The 20128-nt window shown below is 47.1% G+C and overlaps 1 protein-coding gene across 5 annotated transcripts in view; it reads right to left on the bottom strand.

Annotated features, from left to right (window-relative positions):
- Positions 1–1107: 1107 nt before the first annotated feature.
- Positions 1108–20128, bottom strand: part of PPP2R2B (protein phosphatase 2 regulatory subunit Bbeta) — a 388391-nt gene continuing 369370 nt past the window's right edge. For all 5 annotated transcript variants that reach the window (XM_081135392.1, XM_081135390.1, XM_081135388.1 and 2 more), the window contains 3 exons: positions 12061–12230; positions 4436–4527; positions 1108–1827 (listed from right to left, as the gene is read on the bottom strand). In XM_081135392.1, coding sequence (XP_080991518.1) covers positions 1548–1827; positions 4436–4527; positions 12061–12230 — 542 coding nt within the window. In that variant the 3' untranslated portion in view covers positions 1108–1547. The remainder of the gene's footprint in view (positions 1828–4435; positions 4528–12060; positions 12231–20128) is intronic.

Below are 20128 nucleotides of genomic sequence, written 5' to 3'. Positions count from 1 at the left end.
CTCTCCTCCAAAACAAACTACACTTGAAAGCTGAGACTTGTAATAAATGTACAAACCGAAAGAAAAATTCTCATCTCACATCATTTCCTGCCCACTAAATGGAAGTTAAGGGACATGAGTGATCAGGACAGGTACAGTGACACTGAGCCCAGACCCAGCTTTCTGGGCACATCCCATACCCTCCCTAAGCCCCCTCTTCAAATCTATAAGCCCTTGGAATTCACTGTGTCTCCCTCCCAGAGGTGTGCCACATAGAACCTTCTGGAAGTTTTAGTTTGAATCTTCAACTTGAGGAGAGCAAAAACCAGTCCCCGCAGGTTCAAGCAGACTTCGCTCCAGTGACGAAGCTTCTCCATGCGCCCTATTTCATGTTTGCAGGAAGAGAGCCCTATGGTCTGCTTTTCCAGATGGTGAGCTTGGGTAGGGTCAGAAGTGCTTGAATAGACTTTATAAATCAGCATATTTTATTGGCTGTGTTGGTTCTAGCTGCAGTGGAGATGGATGGGTTGTTACTTTTGGTCACCAAACCCAGGAAGAGGGGAGGGGGCCTGCTCAGGAGACACGTCCGAAAAGGACAGGCCAGGGAGCCAGGGCTGGTGCCCTGTCGCCTCCAACTCCTGACCCGTTTAGAAGGCCAGCTCATAAACAACCAGGACTCGGCCTTTAGAAGTCAGTGGAATAAAGGAGCTGGAAAAGCCTGAAGAGAAAAAGCCAGGGAATGTGTAAGTAGAGGATTATATATGGAACCCTTTAAAATAACAAAAAAGCAAGAGGAACAGAGCGGCCGAGGGAGCCTGGCCCCACGCGGCCTTGCCAAGCCAGCGCCGGGAAGCGCCGTGCAAAGGCCTCTGTCTGTCTCCGGGGCCTGCGCGGTGCTTCCCAGCCAGGTTCTCAGGCTGTTTCTATGGCGCTTACAAAGAGACACTATGGCAGTGATGTGGTCCTCCCCTTCTCATTCTGTGTCCCCTTCACAGCCTCGTGAGATAAATCTCTGGCTCAAATGAAACTGTTAAAAAGAAAATGGGGGGGGGGGGGGATAGCGCTGTAGGGGCAGGAGCTGCTGACTGGTCTGGTTTTTCACAAAACAAGGAGCATTTCTCTAGAGAGTAGAGTAAACGGTGTTTATTTTTTGTTGAAATTTTCAATCAAAGGGAATTGCTTAATTAAAAAAAAAAACTTATCTCTTTTCGCTTTAAATACTACAGACAACCTCATTTTATCTCAGCAGACACCTAGCAACAAAACACTGGACCCACCAGAGAAAACTGGGCAATAAAAGCATCAGAAATTCAGGTCAACTATGGAAGAATTACTGTTAGCTGGCAGCTCGCAATTCTAAACAGAAGTGTCCCGGGACCTATTGGATTGGACAAAAGTTTCTTAGAACTGGGGATATGGGAAAGTTGGACTCCTTTGAATTCTATCCCAGTTGTTTTCTGTGTAGGGAAATTAAAGTCAATGCATCAAATGAAGACCCAAAGAAACATTTAAAAACGTTTGACTAGTATTCAGTATGTGAGATTATTAAGGAGTAATAACTTGTCCTCCTAGTTAACCTTGTCCTGGAATATATATAGGTTATTTGTAGCCGCCACTGCTATAATATTTTCTGAAGGATGCCAAGCTGTATGCAAGATCTTTTTGCTAAAGTCCAGGCTGTCAACACTGATCTCGTCTTTTCTCCGCTTGCCCCCCACGCACACTTTTCGCGGTTTCAGGATGGCCCGGGGTTTGCTGTTTTCCCTCGAGGCCTCCAGGGTAACATCACGCTTGGTGTTTCGGTCAAACATCCTGAAGAAGTTGTTGTAGGAGCCGGTCATGATGACACTGCAAGGCAGAGAGGAAATAGGGAGCAACTGAGTACTGTGGAGAAAGGCAGTAATACATCCCTCTGGTGTCTTTCTAGAATAAACACCGCCACTCTGTGGCCTGCTTATGGCACCATACATTTATTAAAAAGAAACAAATACCCAAACAGGTTCTCTAGTGTGACCTCTGACTTCCTGTGGAGTCACTAAGAGCCACAAGCCCTTGGGCTGGGCTTGGAAACAAGGATTATGGTAACCCTCCTTGTGAATTACTTTGGTTCCGTAGATTCTGGTCAGTTCTTGGGCTCAATGAGTGGTTTTAATGATCCCACCCCTACCTACCTGGATCAGGATTGTGAGGCCAGATCAAGGTTAGGAAAGCAGGAGCATGTTGAAAACAATGAAGCCTTGTGCATACTTACAGCTGACCTCTAAGGCATTCCCACCAGCACAGGGGACAGATGCTGAGAGCACAGCTCACTGCCCCAGGCATGGCCTCCCCCTGCTAAGCACCAGCTCTAAGTTTGGCCTTTTAAGAAAACACCTAAAAAATTGGGAGTCATCATGGTCTTACTTGGGAAGAGTAAACAAATTCACATTTTGAGAGGAACTGGAATGGGGAAATACGGTTTTCTAGTGGACTGACGGATGGGTTCTGCATTTTATAAGCATTTTCCATTCTCAGGAGTGTCTACATTTGATCAGGAGAGCGGTGAATGCCAAGAGCCTTCCAGAAGCAGGGGACTGAACCTTTAATGGTGACAGTTAGGACATAGTGGCAGGCTGAGGGGGAGATGGTGCTCCTGGTATAACTTCCTCAGTGGCTGCCCCCTGGAAAGGCTGGTGGAGCTCTGACAGGCTGGTTAGGGGGGCAGAGCACAGCGTCTCATCTGTTTTCTGTGATTTGGGTGTGTAGAGAAAAGAAAGAAGACTGATAAGGCTGGGCCACAGCCAAGGGTAAGTTTTGGGGTGCTCCGTCAGCGCTGCTAAGCAAGCTCATCGAGGGTTAGATTTTGTTACAAGGTCATCGAGGGTTAGATTTTGTTACTCTGGCCCAGGAGGCTGGTGCTGTGAAATGCGTTTGTCTCTAGAGCAGGGTGCTCGGTGCTGGGTGCTTGACCCCTGACATCTCATTTCTGCTTCCATTATCCCACAGAGGGGACTGACCTAGGAGAACTGAGTACCCTGGTGAGTGTCACACTGAGAGTGACTAAGTTGGGCCTCCGACCCACATCTGCGTGACTCTAGGGCATAAGCATTGAGCCACCCAGCCTCCCTGCTTCCCATACACGATATTTGCTCCCCCCAACCATGACCTGGCTTGTTTTTAAACAGTAAGAGAAATTCTTTGGGGAAAGAAAAAAATCCCCAGCCTTATCTTAACCGAGAATAACATTTTCCATTTGTGATGTTACGGACAGAAAGTTGGTCTTAGGCCTCAAAACTTGTTACTCTTGTCTCTACTACCAACGGTGTAGGAGCTTGGGCGGGTTAGTGTACCTTGCTGAGCCTCAGTTTCCTCAACTGTAAAATGGGGTTGATAAAAACCACCTTGTCGGGTCATGGTCAGGATTAAATAACAATGTGTGTGAAGGTGCCTGGCACACGGTGGGTGCTCAGTAAGTGCAGTTTTTGAATCTAGGCTAAGAGAGAGGGGGGATGAGAGCAATGACAACAAATACATACGTAATAAATATAAGAATAAACACTACATATATAAGTAAATAATAAAATAACAGGGCTGGGCTGGCTTCCTTTCCCTGCGGGAGCTTTTGTTCATATGTCACAACTGCTTTGCTGTCTTCTGCCCCAGTCCTGTACCAACTGGACAGTGTGACCTGGGTCCCCTGCCCTGGGTGAGTTCCTCCAGGCCTGCCAAGTGGAGGGCTCTTTGGTTCATTGGCAAAGAACATGAAACGAGAGACGGAGTCGGCCCGCGCTCACGAAGGGCGCGGGCCTCCAAGCGCCCTGCCACGCGTCTCAGCGGCTCAGCAACACGGTCACTGTGGTGCCACCTTCACCAGGGCACAGCCCCCGGCTGCCTGGCCTGAGTTCTCCTGGAAGTCGGAGAACCATCTGTATTTGTCAAACTAAAAATGAACTATTGGGAGGTAATATGAAGTATCGTTGAAATCAGAGGCCTTAAAACAGCAATAAGTCACGTTGAGGGAGTATGATAAATGGGGCGGGTGAGAATGCAGCTAACAAACCACCGGGGCCTTTGGCCAAGTCTACACTAGCAGCTTCAAGGAATCTTTTTCGATCTAGAAAATTTGCAGTCATGTGAACTATTCATGCTGGAATTCATGCTGGGGGGTTACTAGGGAGCTTCATTTTAGGCAGGTTGGCCAAGCTCTGGGGGTGTCTTGTGTGTAAAAGATAAGATTTTCTCGTTGATGTCAAGTGGTCACCTGCGCTAGTCCTGAAAGAAGATTCAAGGGTCTCGATACATCCTTCCCTTCTTTGCAGGCCTGACCACAGGGGCACCTAGTGACCCACACAGGGTCACTGGGACCTTGGGAGCCTTGGGACCTGACTTGGACATCCAGTGAAAATAAACCACCCAGGGCCTACGCCAGGAGAGGGCCCACCTTTGGGAGGCTCCCTCGCCACGAAGCCTTTCTTACCTGTCTGACCCATTCCACACACACTCGAATTTATCAAAAATGCAGTCGTTTTCGTAGAGGGAGCACAATTTGCTGCGGAGGTAGTCATGAACCTGAAAGAAACACATCAACAGGGTCAGCTATTTGGAAAATGATTTCTGTGAACACCTCCTCTTTCGACAGGAGCTGTCAATTCTTTTGGTGTAAATGTGCCTGGATCCAGGTGGTCCCAGTCTGAATCGAGTCCAGGCGCGGCCCTCTCCAGCTGTGGGACCTTAGGATGGGTTGGTGAGCTGCTTTGTGGCCAGACGGATCAAACAAACTTGTGTAGGTGACAGTGGCACAGAGCAGGAACCAGTGAGTGGTGGATGCCCATTTTCTAAGCTATTCGTTAACAGGCATTAGAACACACCATTCATGCAACAAATATTCATTGAATGACTGCTGTGTGCTTGGGACGAGCCCTGAACACAATGCCCTTGGTGTGCTACCCAGGGCAGAGCAGGTGACCAGTTCACCCGGGCCCTTTGTTCTAAGGAGAAAGGACTCCACCCAGAGCATCCCTGAGCCCGCTGTGTTGTGATGTGTCCGAGTGTGTGGGCAAAGGCAGGGAGACGAGTTATAACCTGGATGGCAGATGCTGGCTTGGACCAGGGTGAGAGCCGTGGTGGGAAATGATCAGGTTCTTGACAATGTTTGGGGGAGAATGGGTAAGACGTGTGGATGGATCAACTGTGAGGTGTGGAGAGAAACACAGGAGTCAGGGTGGCTCGTGGATCTTTCCCTGGAGCAAGTGGAAGGTCGGAGTGGCATGTTCATCGTTGGGCACGATAATTCGGAGATGTCTATGCGAGCGGGACTGCCCAGGGCACTCTGGTGTGGAAGGTGCCCTCCTGGAGCACATGGCAGCTCTCCCCTGTTTCTATTTTTCAGTGAAATACGGGGATGGTTGGGAAACACGCAGAATTGCTGGGAGGCCAGGAGAGCCCCTCGAAGTTGCTGGATGTGAGTGTTCCTGAGACTGTCAGCAGGGTTGGGTATTGTCCTCCGGCTGCATTTAGCAGCTCAGGTGTAGATGCCAAACAGGCAGAAGAGGAAGGCTCGCAGGGTGGCACCCTGGGTTCCATTTCCCCGAGCCCCCTGGCAGGGAGTAGTAATAATAGGCATACACAGTATGCTACTGGTTAGTAGTCAGGTGCTTTATCCATAAAATCTCATCCCATCTCTAAGACCAGCTTAGGGACTATCCTTTGCTTCATTTTAATGGAGCATGGTGCACAGGGTATGACTCCACGTGTCCAAGATCACACAGGCAAGAAAATGACAGGATGGGAACTGAACCCCAGTATTCGGCTTCCGGGGCACCCACTCTTGACTCCTCCAGCAATCTGCCTGCCCCACGTCCCCTGCCTCATGAGCCTCACCTTACATGGTGTCTCAGTCCCACACAGAAGCCGCGACAATGAACTGGGATGAGGCCAAGAGGGAGACAGAACTGGATGAAGGTAGAGGGAAGTTATGAAAAGAATGGTGTCACTTCGTTTAGATTTAGAGTGGTGGCTTGATCTCCCTTTTCCTGCAGCCTGGGCCCCTTCTCCTCTCGTGACTCCAGAGTTCTGCTGGCTGCTGGTCGCAGGCTCAGCTGGACAAAGGAATGAGCTAAGTAAGATTCATTCCACGTCGCAGCACGTGTTCGGGGTATTTACAAGCTCTCTTGTTGCCCCGAGGTTCTGGGTCTCACCAGGGTATCTGCCTCAGGGCTATGGTGAGAGGGACTCCGTCTGTGGCAGGGCTCTGGGTCGGCGAGGGGGATGTGAGGGTGAGGCTTGTGTGAAGACTTGGTTTCTCTGCTACCAATGAATTCATTGTCCTTCCCTTCCTGCCACATTTTGGACATAATGGAAGTGGCTCCAAAGGCCATTTCTGTGTGTAGGGGGTGAAAATCTTGAGTGATTATTAAGAATATTTGAGCCGAAGAGCATCTGAGGGCAAAACGAGAGCTAATTCTGGGTCTTGCCAGGGGTTGGCAAACTTTTTCCATAAAGGACTATAGAGTAAATATTTGTACTTTATGGGCCATATGACCTCTGTTGCAACCACTCAGCTCTGCCCTTGTCATGCAAAGGTAGCCACAGGTAACATAAGCAAACGAGCAGGGTTGTGTTCCAGTAAAACTTTATTTACAGCAACAGGTGGCGAACAGGGCTGGGCTCTGGGTCATAGTTTTGTTGACCGCTGGTCTTGACTATTCCCCGCCTCCCCCCAAAGCAGCACAGACTATTTTCTCAGAAGAAGGTGATGGTAGAGGTAAGGGTGTGAGTGGGGGGTTGAACCTTTCTTCTGATGGTTGGAGACCTCAAGAATTGGTTTCGTTTCTAGAAAGAAAGTGTGATTCTGGCCTTTTCTTGCCTTGAGCACTGCCTCGACTCTGGGCTGTGTGTAATGGAGGGGGAGAGGGGGTGGGCCTGAAGACGGAGGATGCCAGGCTGGGAATGAATCCAGTGGGCAGTGGAAGCCAAATCTCTTATCCTGGTCCTCCAGCTCTCCTGCTGTTGGAGGGAAAACATGAGCAAAACAGGCCCTTAGCCTTCTCTCCCCCTCCTCCCTCTTATCTGGTAGGAGCACTTTTGAGGCAAGCCACAGATGTGAGTATTCTACGAAGGGACAAATAAGTTTTGAAAACCCTTGGTTAAGCAGGTTTCTGTAATGCAGCACTTCTCAGAGTCCTATAGTGGTGAAAGAATTACAAGAGAAATAGAATATCCTTTTACTTCACTATAACCACCCAACTTTCTTCTTTTTCTGTAGAAGTAGCAAATACTATATTTAAGATAATTAGGACTTTGGTAGGTAGGTAGGGGACAGAGCAGTAAGGTTTATAAATAGGGTGGTGACATGCTTTTTAAGGCCTGACGCAGGCCGCCGTCTTCTTGCTGAAACTTTCCCGATCCCTCACCATTCATTCACCTTTGGCATTTTTGCTCAGAGAAGCACCAAACGTGAGTAATAAGTGTCAAAATGTGTGTCCTTTAGGAACCCCATAAATAATTCTTTTACAATGACAGCTGACACGCAATCTTATATTAGTTTCAGGTGTACAACACAGTGATTCGACATTTACGTAGCTTATGAAGTGACCACCCGGTAAGTCTAGTCCACACCTGACACCATACATGGTTATTACAGCATCACTGACTATCCATAAATAATTCCTGAAGGCCGAAAGTCAGGAAGGATTCGGGGGAAAACCTCGTCTGAATCGTTTTCTCCCCAGCACTGACGTTCTGGGAAGCGCCTGCCGGCCCCCACTGAAGACCCCTGAAGGAAGAGGACACCTACTATGGAGGTGTCGCATTTAGGCTCTGTTGTTAAAAATCTTAGGCAAACAAAGTGCATCTTTCTCCATCAGAGGCAAGACTAAGGTCAGATACGTACACAAGAAGCATCTAGAGAGCAGAACAAGAGAGAACTTAAAACTCATCCTGTTTGATGCTTCTGGGCATGTTCCCACTATTATTTCTGGCCTGTGTTTGGCCTTTTTGACACTAAGCTGAGCCTCCCAAGCCAGTGGTTCTCAATGATGTACTTGTGTAGTTCATGGCCTGCTCATGAGGCCTAGCAAGAGTAAACGCGGATGGCTGGTTCTTATATTTCAGGGGTTGACAAACCTTTCCTGTAAAGGGTCAGACAGGAAATAGTTTAGGTTTTGTGGGCCACATGGCCTCTGTCACAACCACTCACCTCTGCCACTGTAGCATGAAAGGAGCCATGGCCACTATATGACTGGATATGGCTGTGTTTAAAAAAAACTTTATAAGAACAGAGGTGGGGCTGGATTTGGCCCACAAGTCACAACTTGCCATCTCCTGTTCTATAGGAAACCTTAAAAATAGCTCATCATATTTAAGTCTACGGTTCCTTATTCACGGAAACTTGCTGAGCCCAGCTGATGTGAAAATACACAGCAGGCGTATTACCCATCTCCCCTGGGCAGGCATTGGTAATCGATTATAGAATTCTTTCCCATTGGGCCAGGCCTCACACTCTTCATTCAACAGTGTTTTAAAATAAAATTTTGTGATATTTCAACACATGTGCTATGATGCCTATTTCTTACTGCTCCACAAAGTAGATTTTCAAGTTTCCCACTAGCTAACATTTTGAGAACCATGATCTTAAAATGCTGATTAGTCCATGTCATTGCTGGCTGTGGTCTGAAAGCCTTCCCCTGTCCCCAAGATGAGAGTATAATTGCTCTGAGCACTGTGTTACCTAAATCTACTTCTCTCTAGTCAAGGCTCTGCAGCAGGCCACACCTGCCAGTGCCGCCGGCACTCAGGTTCTAGTTCCCACTGCCTTCTCCTCTTTGTGTTAAGGTTGCAACACTAGGTGGTTCGTCCGTGCAGCTGAAAGAGTGCTCGTGTTGGCTGTGGCCCTGGGCTGAAGATGGACTGTGAGTGAGACCTTGGGCAGGTGCTGTGGATTGCACCCTTAAGTCTGGGTATGCTTCGGGGGACAGTAAGATCCCCGATATACAGGGGATGCTCTTTGAACCACAGGACTAACCAAACTCTCAACTACATATGCGGTCTTGAATTCTGGCCCCCAGATCTTTTTTCAGCACCCTCTGGAACTCAGTCGGTCATCAGAGTCCTGGGTGTCCTCAACCTCCTCTCTGAACTCTTCCTCCTTCTGATGGAAAGATCTGCTTTTCCTGAGGCTGCTCACGTGGTGGCTGGACTTTTGCTGTCCTGTGACAGGGCGGAGTCCTTGGTGCTCCAGACACTTGTTCCTGCCTACAGTCCTCCGAGTTCCTCTGCCTCGCTCCTTGAAGCAAGTCTAGCGCCTCCCTCGCTCCCGTCACTCTTCCTGCCACCATGCTTTAGGGACCCAAACGCTCTGGTCCCGCGGTTGCTTGGCCTCATCATTTGCAGTGAGTTTTGTCCTCCGTTTCCTTGTTCATGTTGCCGCTGCGGTAACTGGGTCCCTCTAACAGGTACAGGGGTCCCTCGGTTTCCGAATGTGATCCGTTCCGGGGGACCGAGTTCTGAAACGTTGGAAAACCGAGGGATCCGCAGCCGACAGCTGGGCCGCAGGATCCTGCCCTCAGCGGAAGCCCTGTGGCCTGTTCGACTTCCGAGGCAGGTTCGAGAACCGAAGCATTTCCCTCCGGGTTTCTGGCGTTCGAGACCCGAAATGCTCGCCAGCGGAGACGTTCAGAAACCGAGGCCCCACTGTATTGCTCTATGGCTTCTTCCTGACCTGATCAATTCTTCAGATCTACCGATCCAGTTTCCTCCCTCCCTACCTTAGCGTCATGACCATCACGCCCTTCTCTTTGGGCGAATCCCCATCACCGGTTACATCTAACCTCCTGCCCTTCCCCAGCGCCCCCGGCCGCTCACTGTGGCTGGGCAGAAGCAGTGGTCAGGCGGTCTCACTTTAACTCGGTAACGTAAACCTCAGAGGCGTCCTGAGCAGCCCTCCATTCCCTAGTCAATCACTCCTTTAATAACTATTTTACATTTTTTCCTCCCTGCTCCCTCAGCTGATGACCTCCTTATTTTACTGAGAAAGTCAACATAAGAAGACACTGTCTATATGTTCCCATCACATAATTTTACAAGCCTACTGCGCCCATAACTGCATACTCTTTTTTCTTTGGTGGATGAATTGTGCATCTTCCCACCTAAGGCCAGTTCTGCAATGGACTTGCTTCCCTCAAGGACCGTCTCGTCTCCACTGACTTCTTATCAGCATAAAACTTCTTAAGCCTGTGCCCCACTTTTCCGTTCCCCTTCAGGACAGAATTTCTGGAAGGAGTTATCCGTATTCACTATGCTCAGATCCTCTGTTCACCATCTGTCTGGAACCCACTCCAACCAGACGTTCATCAGCCCACCTACACCTCTTCCACTGAGGTTACCGAGAATCTCTACTTGCTAAACCCAGTGGTCAAGTCTCAGTCTTTCCTTCCTTGATTCAGCAACAGCAGTTGAGGGGTCCTCCCTCCTTTGGATAGTTTCTGCACTAGGCTTCTAGGACATTCCTCTCCATTCTCCTCCTACCTGCCCGGCCCCTGCCTCTAACCAACATGTAAACACTGGGGTCTCAGTTCCCAACCCCTTCTTTACTCTAATTATACTCATTTCCTAGGTGACCTTGTCCAGTCCTAGGGCTTTAAATACCCTTAAAATGTTTTTCTCTAGGCTAGATCTGTCCAGACTCACACTGAGCTGCCTACTTGCTATTTCTGGATGTTGAGCCAATGAAAGACATCCAAAACCAAACTATCAACTTTCTCAGCCAAATAAAATGGCAACTCCACTTTGCTCAGGATAAAAACCTTGGGAGTGATTCTTAGTGCTTTTTTTCCCTTACATCCCACATCAAATTTGTCATCCATCCTATTGGTTTTACCTTGGAAATATATCAAGACTCTGGCCACCTCCACTGCTAATACCATCTACGCTACTAACAACAACACCCCTTGCCAGGGTGTCACAATAACTTCGTAACTATTCTGTCTCCTCCCATATCTCCCCAGCACAACCAGAATATTTATTTTAAAATGTTAGTCAATGATGGAAATGTTCTCGAATTGGATAGTGGTGATGGTTCCACAACTTTGGGCACAGACAAAGCCCCACTGAATTGTACACTACGAAAGGGTGAATATTACGGTACGTGCATTGCATCTCAAGAAGAAATACGCGAACCCAACTCCTCCATCTGGAATTTCCCCACTTCTTTTTATCTACCCAAGGTATCTTAAAATAAGACTAGTTTATTCCTGCCTCTTGTCCTTTGCCTCCATAGTACTCTTGCCTGGAATTAGTTTCTTCAGATCCTTTTGAAAAACAATAACAAACCACTCTAAACAATACCTTCTCCTTTGTCCTTTCGTAAGTCTACAAACCATCTGGTGATTCTTAAGCCCAAACCTCCACACAGCCTTCCCGATGCCTCTTCCCTCCACACCCAGTCAGCTAGCAGACCTCACAGACGCACCATCTTCCCTCCCTAAATGCCTTCATGAAACAGAGTAAAAACAAAAAAAATCCGCAATGGCATTTCCTGTGCCAGACTTTTGAATGGCTCAACCTAATCGCTTCACCAGGGCCTACACCTATCTCCAAGCTCTTTTTTCCGCCCCTGTGTCCCATACTCCAGGTGTAAAGAGCTCCTTTCCGAACACACCACGTGTCTCTTGACTCCAGGCCTTTCAACAGGCTATTCTAAAAATATATTTTCCTGGCTAGTTCATGGTAGTTAAGACTCACCTGAAGGGTCACTTCTTCGAAAAGCCTTTCTCATCGGGGTGGCCCTTCCTGCACATGCTCCCACGGCGCTCAGCACCATCTCCTTCCCCACCACACGCTCAGTTCCCTGCCTGTCAGCTCACTTCTCTACCAGCTCTCAGCTCCAGGAGAGTAGGACCGTGTCTGTACCTATGGGATCCATGGCGCAGTAGACAAGGTTAAGTCCTAGCCCCTCCATGGGCACCCCGGCCTTAAATCCTATGGCCCCCGAGGCGGTACCATGTTGATTTTCCTGCGCTGTGATAAACCTCTGCAGGCAGAGGCTGACGTGGAAGCCCACAGGGGAAGTGTGCAGTGCACACGTGGGTGGGGGGTGGTCTGTACCTGGTACGTCTCGATGGGGCGGTTTTCCATGTTGAGATCCCAGACTTTAACGGTCAGATAGTCCCTGGTCATGATGTACCTCCCGCTGTGGCTGAACTTCACATCCGAAATCGAAGAGATAATTTCAGAGAAAAACGACCTGTTGCTCGGATCTTCCGGTTCTTCAAAAACTGCAGAACGAACGCAAAACGAGACAAACTGAGCACATTCTTATCAACGGACTCTCACATGTTGCTAACAGAGGAGCTGTCAGCTCCTTGGCAGCAGGCAAAACTGTCACTGGTTTCTGTATTTTCCTTCTGATGGAAGGACTGACATGGGGCCTGTCCCATCCATTCATCTGGCACTGACCATTTCCCAGCTCCAGGTCTATGTACTTAACTGTGTTTCACGTTTCCCCTTGTTTCCAGGTGTCACTGTACATATCAATACCTGGAGTCATCTTAGATACTTAAATTAAAAAAAATTTTTTTACAGCCTTATGAAGGTATAATTTGTATATCATAAAATGTACTCATTTAAAGATTACAGTTCAGTGGTTTTTAGTATAATCACATAATTATGCAACCATCTCCACAATCTAAATTTAGAACATTTTCATCCACCCCCTCAAAAAAAACTCCATACCTGTTAGCAGTTACTCCCCATTCCTATACCACCACTAGTCTGTTTTTTGGTTCTATGAAATTACCTATTCCGGAAATTTCACACAAATGGAACCATACAGTATGTGGTCTTTTGTGTCCAACTACTTTTACTTAGCATGATGTTTTCAAGGTTCAGCCATGGTGTAGCATGTGTCACTACTTCATTCCTATTAACGGCAGAATAATATTCCATTGTATGGATATACCACCATCTCTTTATCAGTTCATTAGTTTATAGATATTTGGGTTGTTTCTACTGTTTGGCTATTATGTATACTCACGTACAAGTTTTTGTGTGGACATGTTTTCATATCTCCTGGATCACGGTGTTTAATAATAGGGCTTTGCTACCATTTGCTGCCATTACTAGTTGTGTGATCTTGGGCAAGTTACTTAACTTTACTGTGCCTCAGTCTCATCAGTAAACTGTGGCTACAATGTCTTTTGCATACAAGGTGGGGCAAATGTAGGTTTACAGTTGTTCATATGGAAAATACAATAATCAATAAATACAAGAATAAACTCTTTCAACTGTAAACCTATGTTTGCCCCACCCTGTATATTGTCCATTTGCTCTGATACGCAGGCACTCACCATCTCTCTTAATAGCTTCAGCTAATTTCCACTTACGGGAATGAAAGACGTGGCTCCACAGTTTGATATCGAGCATGTCATAAGCTGCCTTACCTCATCTTTCTACTTTGATTTTGAACGTCTCTGGTTCAAATGAAATGTATAGAATATATCTTCATGCTTCCCATTTGTAAGCTCTGCCCGATCATTCCTTCTTCACTGATTAAAATTTTGCTTGATTCAAATGCATCATCTTTTACATATTATTTTAGCCCCAACTGAGTTTTTCTTTTCTCTGAAGCCCCATCATACTTGGTCTGGCTCATTCATTTCGCATGTGCTCAGGGACTCTCCCAGTGAAACCATAATTTCTCACGTTATTATTTAATAATCACATCTTAACTAGAATGTGAGCTTGAGGGCAGGATTTTGGTTTTTCTCATCTTTGTACTGAGAGTCTTACGTACAAACGTTCAATAAATATTTGTTGCTTGATTAGAACCAAAGCCGGGTAAAAGAATGAATTCTTTGCCTTCTGAGTGCTTAGCATATATGATGTCAAGCTATACATATTTGCCAATATTTAATTATTCTGGGCCCCCCAACAATGGCGATTGAGTATGTTCTACTTAAGAAGTATTTGGTTCGGTCTATAATTGCGATACAAACACCAGCCTGCAGACCACTGAGTTTCTTGTCCTCCAAAGCTTCCTTTTTCCTGCCTGCTCAGTGAACTCACAGTATCAAATTCCACATAGAAAACCTAAGAATACAGAGTTCTCTTTCAAACCTTGCTAAATTAAACCGCCAGCCAAATAAAAAATACTTGTCACAGAACCACTTCAGAGAACAACAAAACAATTGATCAATCAGAATTGAACTTGAGAATTGAAAAAAGCCATTGAAACAGAAAAACAGGAGCTCATTATGGTCTCTGACCCAAGGTCTCAGTCTCAGGCCTTATCTTTTGTATTCCGATCAAGCGTTAATGAAGGCCCCTTCCTGGATTCTGACTGGTATCCTTGTAGCTGAGAACTACATTTTCACATCAGTATCGATCGAAGGCAATCTCATTAGGACTGAGCACTTAGAAACACCAAGCACACCCCATGCAAAAAATATCTTCAGAGAGAGCAGTGGCAGCCTTGGTCAAGGTCACCAGATGTACGTGCAGGGAGAGCTGGAGGCAGAAGGTGGGAAGGGCTTCAACTGCTCTGGAGGCCATCAGTTCCTGCCTCTGTCATTTACTAGCAGTTGGTTGACTTTTTCTTTACTACCCCGAGATTCCATTTTCCCAGCTGCAGAAAGGAGTTGCTCGGCACATGGTAGGTTCTCAATGAATGCCAGTTGCTATTATCATCATTAGCAGGCCCTGCTTCTGCACTGGCCGATCATATTTCATTCATCAGGAATCTTGAGAATTTGGGTCCGAGGACTACAGAACCTGTGGACTATTTAAATGACATAAAGAATGTTTACAAGGAATCTCTTCTCCAAATCACTTGGCATATTGGGGGCCAATGGACCAACATGTAAAGCCTCAAAGTGACACCCCAGGAGAGGGAGGTGAAATAAAAGACAATTCAACCCCTCACTAATTATCTGTATCCTGCCCTCTGTCCACATAGGATGACATACCAGGACAGCACTTTATGACAGTGTCCACGCCTGTCCAAGTTTTAATATCAAGTTCATGAATTCTTTTCATTCATTCAGCAACATTTAATAATGTCAATAATTACTGTCTATGGGAAGCTTATTATACTCTAGGCCCTGTACTTTACATATTTTATCTCATTTAATCCTTTTAACAATACTATGAAATAGGATTGATGATTCCTTATTTTATAGATGTAGAGAACTGGGCGCAGAGAGGTTTTGTAACCTGCCCAAGGATACACAGATAGAGTGGCGTTTTAAATTAAGGTCAGACTTCAATGTCTTTGTTCTTAATCATGATGGAATTCTGCCTGGTACCATGAACAAGGAGCTATAAGAAGATTCCAGGGCAGAAGCTACATAGAACTATGGCATTGTAAAGTGGAGACGGCTCCTAATGACTAGTCCTACACTATCCTTTTTATGCAAAGTCCATTTCAAACACCTAAGGAACATGGTTTCTACACCAAGCACTCATAAGTGTGAGCCATACACCACCACTGGCAAGCATAAGGTGGGAAGCCCAGCCCTAGGCCACCTCTCATCCCCAGCTCTAATCCCTGGGGGCTGTAAGCAACAAGGCAGCCTTTCCTCTCCCTGCCCCTCAGTTTATGTGCAGACATTTATTTAATTTATTGTCTCCCCTAATAGAATGCAAGCTCTACAAGGGTAGGATTTTTTGGGGTCTATTTTGTTCTACTATACTCCCTGGAACATAGGAGGTGCTCAGTAAATATATGTTAAATGAATAAAAATGGACAACCATTTTAATTTCAAATGAAAATAATACCTATTAAACAGGTCCTGAAAAGAACCTATCTAAGCAATGTTTTATTCACTTCAAATTTGTTTCTTTTAGGCCTTTGAAAAGTATGAAAATATACATTCCATAGGAAGTCATCTGTAATTCAAGGTTTTTACTAATTCAGTATGAGCAATCACTTATCAGCTACTTGAGTATATTTTAGGTGCATGAACACACCTGCACACATGCACAACACATTACCTGTAACATACAAAGTATCTGTTGGATGGACAAATGCCAGGCCCTGTACTAAATGCCAGGACACAAGGAATCAGACCCAGTCCTACCCTCATGGTGCTCACAGGCTTGAGGAAGAGACAGATGTTATTCACATCTGTAACAAAATTTACGTGTTCAAGTGAGATTTTACTGCATTATGAGAGAGGTGCTGGGCAACCAGAGAGTGGAATGAAAATGGAATATCACTGTGTGCTCCACATAAGTCACTGACTGTGTGGTACAAAGCATCTACTGCTTGAGTGACAGATCTTGAGACAAATCAAAACTGGTATTTCTCCTGGAGACCCTTGGCTTGCCATTAGAAATCCCGCTGGCCTGCAGGGTGTCCAGCTAGCTTCCAGAACAGAAAGATATCAAGAGAAGAAGGGAAGGGAACCACGGAGGAGCGAAGGCGCGCTTTGGTGCCTCTGTGAGGAAGCAGTCTTGAGAATCCCGAGAGTCCACATCTAGCCATTGGGGATGTGTCACCACAAGGGAGCGTGTATCTTGGAGACCCAATAATAAGTCACAAAAATGATAATGACACCTGCCCCATTTCTTGGTCCTCATGCTTAGCCTACATTATCCCATTTAATGCTCAAACATATGAGGAAGGCACTCTTACTGTCCTTACTTATAGCTGAGACACACCAGGAGAAGGTGAGTAACTTGCCCAGGATCACGCAGCTACAGAGTAGAGATGGGCTTTCGATGGACCATCTGCCTGCCTGTCACACGGCCGCCCCAACCAGGCCTTCCTTGCCTTGGCAAGATCAACTCTGTTCAAACAATCCAGTTAAACTGGGCTCCCTCGTGTTCTAGATACACCTTGTTTACTCCCAACCTCCTACCGTGCCCATCACGGGATACTGGACAGAACATGAGACTGGGAGTCAGGGGTTGCAATCCAGGCTGGACACAAATTAGCCGGCTCTTAATAATACTACCTCTTGAGCACTTATGCTGTGTGCCTTACATGTATTAACTCTTTCAATATTCTTAGATATTATTTCCCTTTTCTACAAATCAGTCAGTCAGTGCAGGCACAGGGGTTCTGTAGCTAGGAGGAGGCAAAGCCAGGATTTGAACTTGGTCTGCTGCTATGCTGTTATCCTCTGTCCTGTTGCCTCTCTTTGGAATGACTGGGCAACCGTCAAGTGCCTGGGCCTGTTTCCTTGCCAGTGAGGAGGAGGCAGGATTGCCAACCAGGTCCCTCCCAGCTCTCAGGTTGTAACGCCTGTGAAATTCCCCTAGTCTTGTCTTTCAGTTTCCCTCTACTGACCCGTTACTGTAGGGTGGCCTTCCCAAAGTGACATCAGCAGCACACCCAGCCCACGATACGTCAGGTATTCCAGATCCTGAGACCAACAAGCTTGGGAAACTCCTACCCAGTTTTGGGGATTGAGAATGCAATTCGCTTCTTAAAGGTGCTGAGAAGTCATGCTGGCAAAAAAATGAACATTCTTTACTCCAGGGTTCTCAACCTTTGCACTGTTAAATTTTGGGCCAAGCAATTCTTTGTTGTTGGGGCATTGTAGGATATTTAGCAACACCCCTGGCCTCTACCCCCGAAATCCGCAAGCCCCAGCTGTGATACTCCAAAGTGGCTCCAGGCATTGCCAAATGTCCCCTGGGGGGATGACTGCCCCTGCCTTTAATCCTGCTTTCAAATCTTATTGGGTCACACCTCCTCCCTCTCCACTATTTCATTATTTTTTTTTTGGAAAATCACTTACAGTCCATTGTTTGTCTAGTACAGAGTTGCTTAGAACACACTGTGGGTTACACTGCTCTAATCAAAAGCAGCTGATACTTCCTTCTAAATCCCACAGGCTATACGCAGTCCCCCTTATCTGGGGGGGAAGTGTTCCAGGACCCCCAGTGGGTGCCTGAAACCATGAGTAGCACAAAACCCCGCATATACTATGGTTTCTCCTCTACATATGTAACTATGATAAAGTTCATTTTCTAAATTAGGCTCAGTAAGAGATGAACAACACCAATATACTGTAATAAAAGTTATGTGAATATGATCTCACTCTGAAAATTACAGATTGTGCTCGACAAAGGAATGATTCACGTACCGGACGGGACGGAGCGGGGCGGCCCAAGATTTCATCACGCAGCTCAGAACCGAGCACAATTCAAAGCTTATGAATTGTTAATTTCTGGAATTTTCCATTTAATGTTTTAGGGCTGCAGTTGAGCGCAGGCCACCGAACCCATGGAAAGCAAAACCGAGGGTGAGGGGGATGCTGTATTAAGCGCCCTGAGCAGGCGGGTTTTGTGTCATAAGGCGCAGATGTGAATATGTCCCCATGTCCCCATGTCCCCATGGACCCGAGCGCACCTTGCGCTGGATGTTACCTGTCAGGGGGCCTGGCGCAGGGCTCTTCACCCGAGCGCGCTCAGGCGATGGACTGAATGAATGAGGTCCCAGGCCCCTGGGCAAGAGTGGAAATGAGGGAGAGGAAGTGTTAGGGGGCACACTCAGGCTAGAGCTACATTCATCAAGCAGGGGCGAGGACAGATGGACAGTGTCCCATGCTCTAGGCGGGGAGTCTGGGGCCAGGAGGAGAGAGAACAGAGGGAAACCATAGGAAAGGCTGTTTCTTGGGGAGGCTCCTTTCTCTGACCTCACACTGGGTGCTGCACAGATACTCAAGCCCACGCTGAAGGGCCAGGAGGGCACCCATGTGGTGCGGTGGCTAAGAGGGCAGGTGGCTCCAAGCCTAGCAGGCCCGGCTGCGCTGACCTCCGGCTCTGTTGCTGGTAGGTTATGAAGCCTTGGACAAGGGGCTTGATGCCTCTGGAGCCTCATTTTCGTTACCTGTAACGTGGAGACCAGAGGAGTCCCTACCTTTTGGGGTGGGGGTGGGATGGATGAGTTCTGCACCCAGAACAACAGGGAAGGCAGCGGAGGTGCCCGGTGGGTGCAGCTCAAGGCGAGCTTGGTGAGAAACGAGTCTGAAAGCCTGACGTGCTTTTCCACTGGGGCCAGATCTTAAGAGCTACCAGTTGCATATTGATTTCTAGGTCTCTGAGCTGGGCTGTAGGAGACACATACAACAGCTGGTCTCTGGACTATCACTTGACATTCACCTTTCTTGGCCCCAGTGTCTTTCATTGGGTGCTGAACAATGTCACCGCCTCCCTGGCTTTGATGATTCAGGCAGATGAGAGGGGGAGAGAGGACAGGAAGGGAGGCAGGGAGATGGAAGGTTCGTTCCTGACAACAAAGGAGCCACACTCAGGGTTTTAAATTGCTCACTCCCGCTGACATTTCTTCTAAAGAGAAGTGGGCACGCTTTTCCGTTTGGACACGTGGTCGGATATTTCCCCATAATGGGGACACAACTGGCAATTTTCCCACCGAGTGAGGCAGATGGCAGTTCTCCTTCAGAGATATGCAGGCAACAGTTTTGCCTCTGGAGAGAGAAGGCTCGGCAGTTGAGACGCAGCCAGTAATTTTTACTCTACGGAAGACACATCCAACAATTTTGCCCAGGGAGAGAAACGGCCGGCGATTTTCCCACGGAGGGTAAGAACTCCCACGGATGGATAATGCTGGCCTCCATCCAGCTGAGGACAGAGAGAGAAGTTTAAGATTTAATTAGGGGCTACGGGGCTACCATGGGCCTAATAACATTGTCTCTGGATGCAGACTGGAGACTGGGAACTCAGATCATATGAAGACCCAGAGGATTCGGAATTGGGAAATAATGATGCCCTATTGCTGAACCTTTGCAGTCTGCTTTTCATACAGTCCTCCTCGATTCTGTAAATAATTGTCCACAGTGAACACTGTAGAAACACAACATCACAGAGAATGAGAAGTTAACTAGAAGGGAGTACATTGGTCCCTGACTTTTGTATAACTGTTTTCAAAAAGCCTGACGTGCTTTTCCACTGGGGCCAGATCTTAAGAGCTACCAGTTGCATATTGATTTCTAGGTCTCTGAGCTGGGCTGTAGGAGACACATACAACAGCTGGTCTCTGGACTATCACTTGAGATTCACCTTTCTTGGCCCAAGTGTCTTTCATTGGGTGCTGAACAATGTCACCACCTCCCTGGCTTTGATGATTCAGGCAGATGAGAGGGGGAAGTAAATATAATTTGTAAATATCATCTCTAAATAATGATTCGAAGTTAAAAATGAGTCA

The sequence above is a fragment of the Miniopterus schreibersii genome (genome assembly GCF_964146895.1).
Source record: "Miniopterus schreibersii genome assembly, chromosome: 4".
Lineage (NCBI taxonomy): Eukaryota > Metazoa > Chordata > Mammalia > Chiroptera > Miniopteridae > Miniopterus > Miniopterus schreibersii.
Note: the sequence above shows the minus strand (reverse complement) of the source record. Positions and strands in the feature narration are given on the sequence as shown.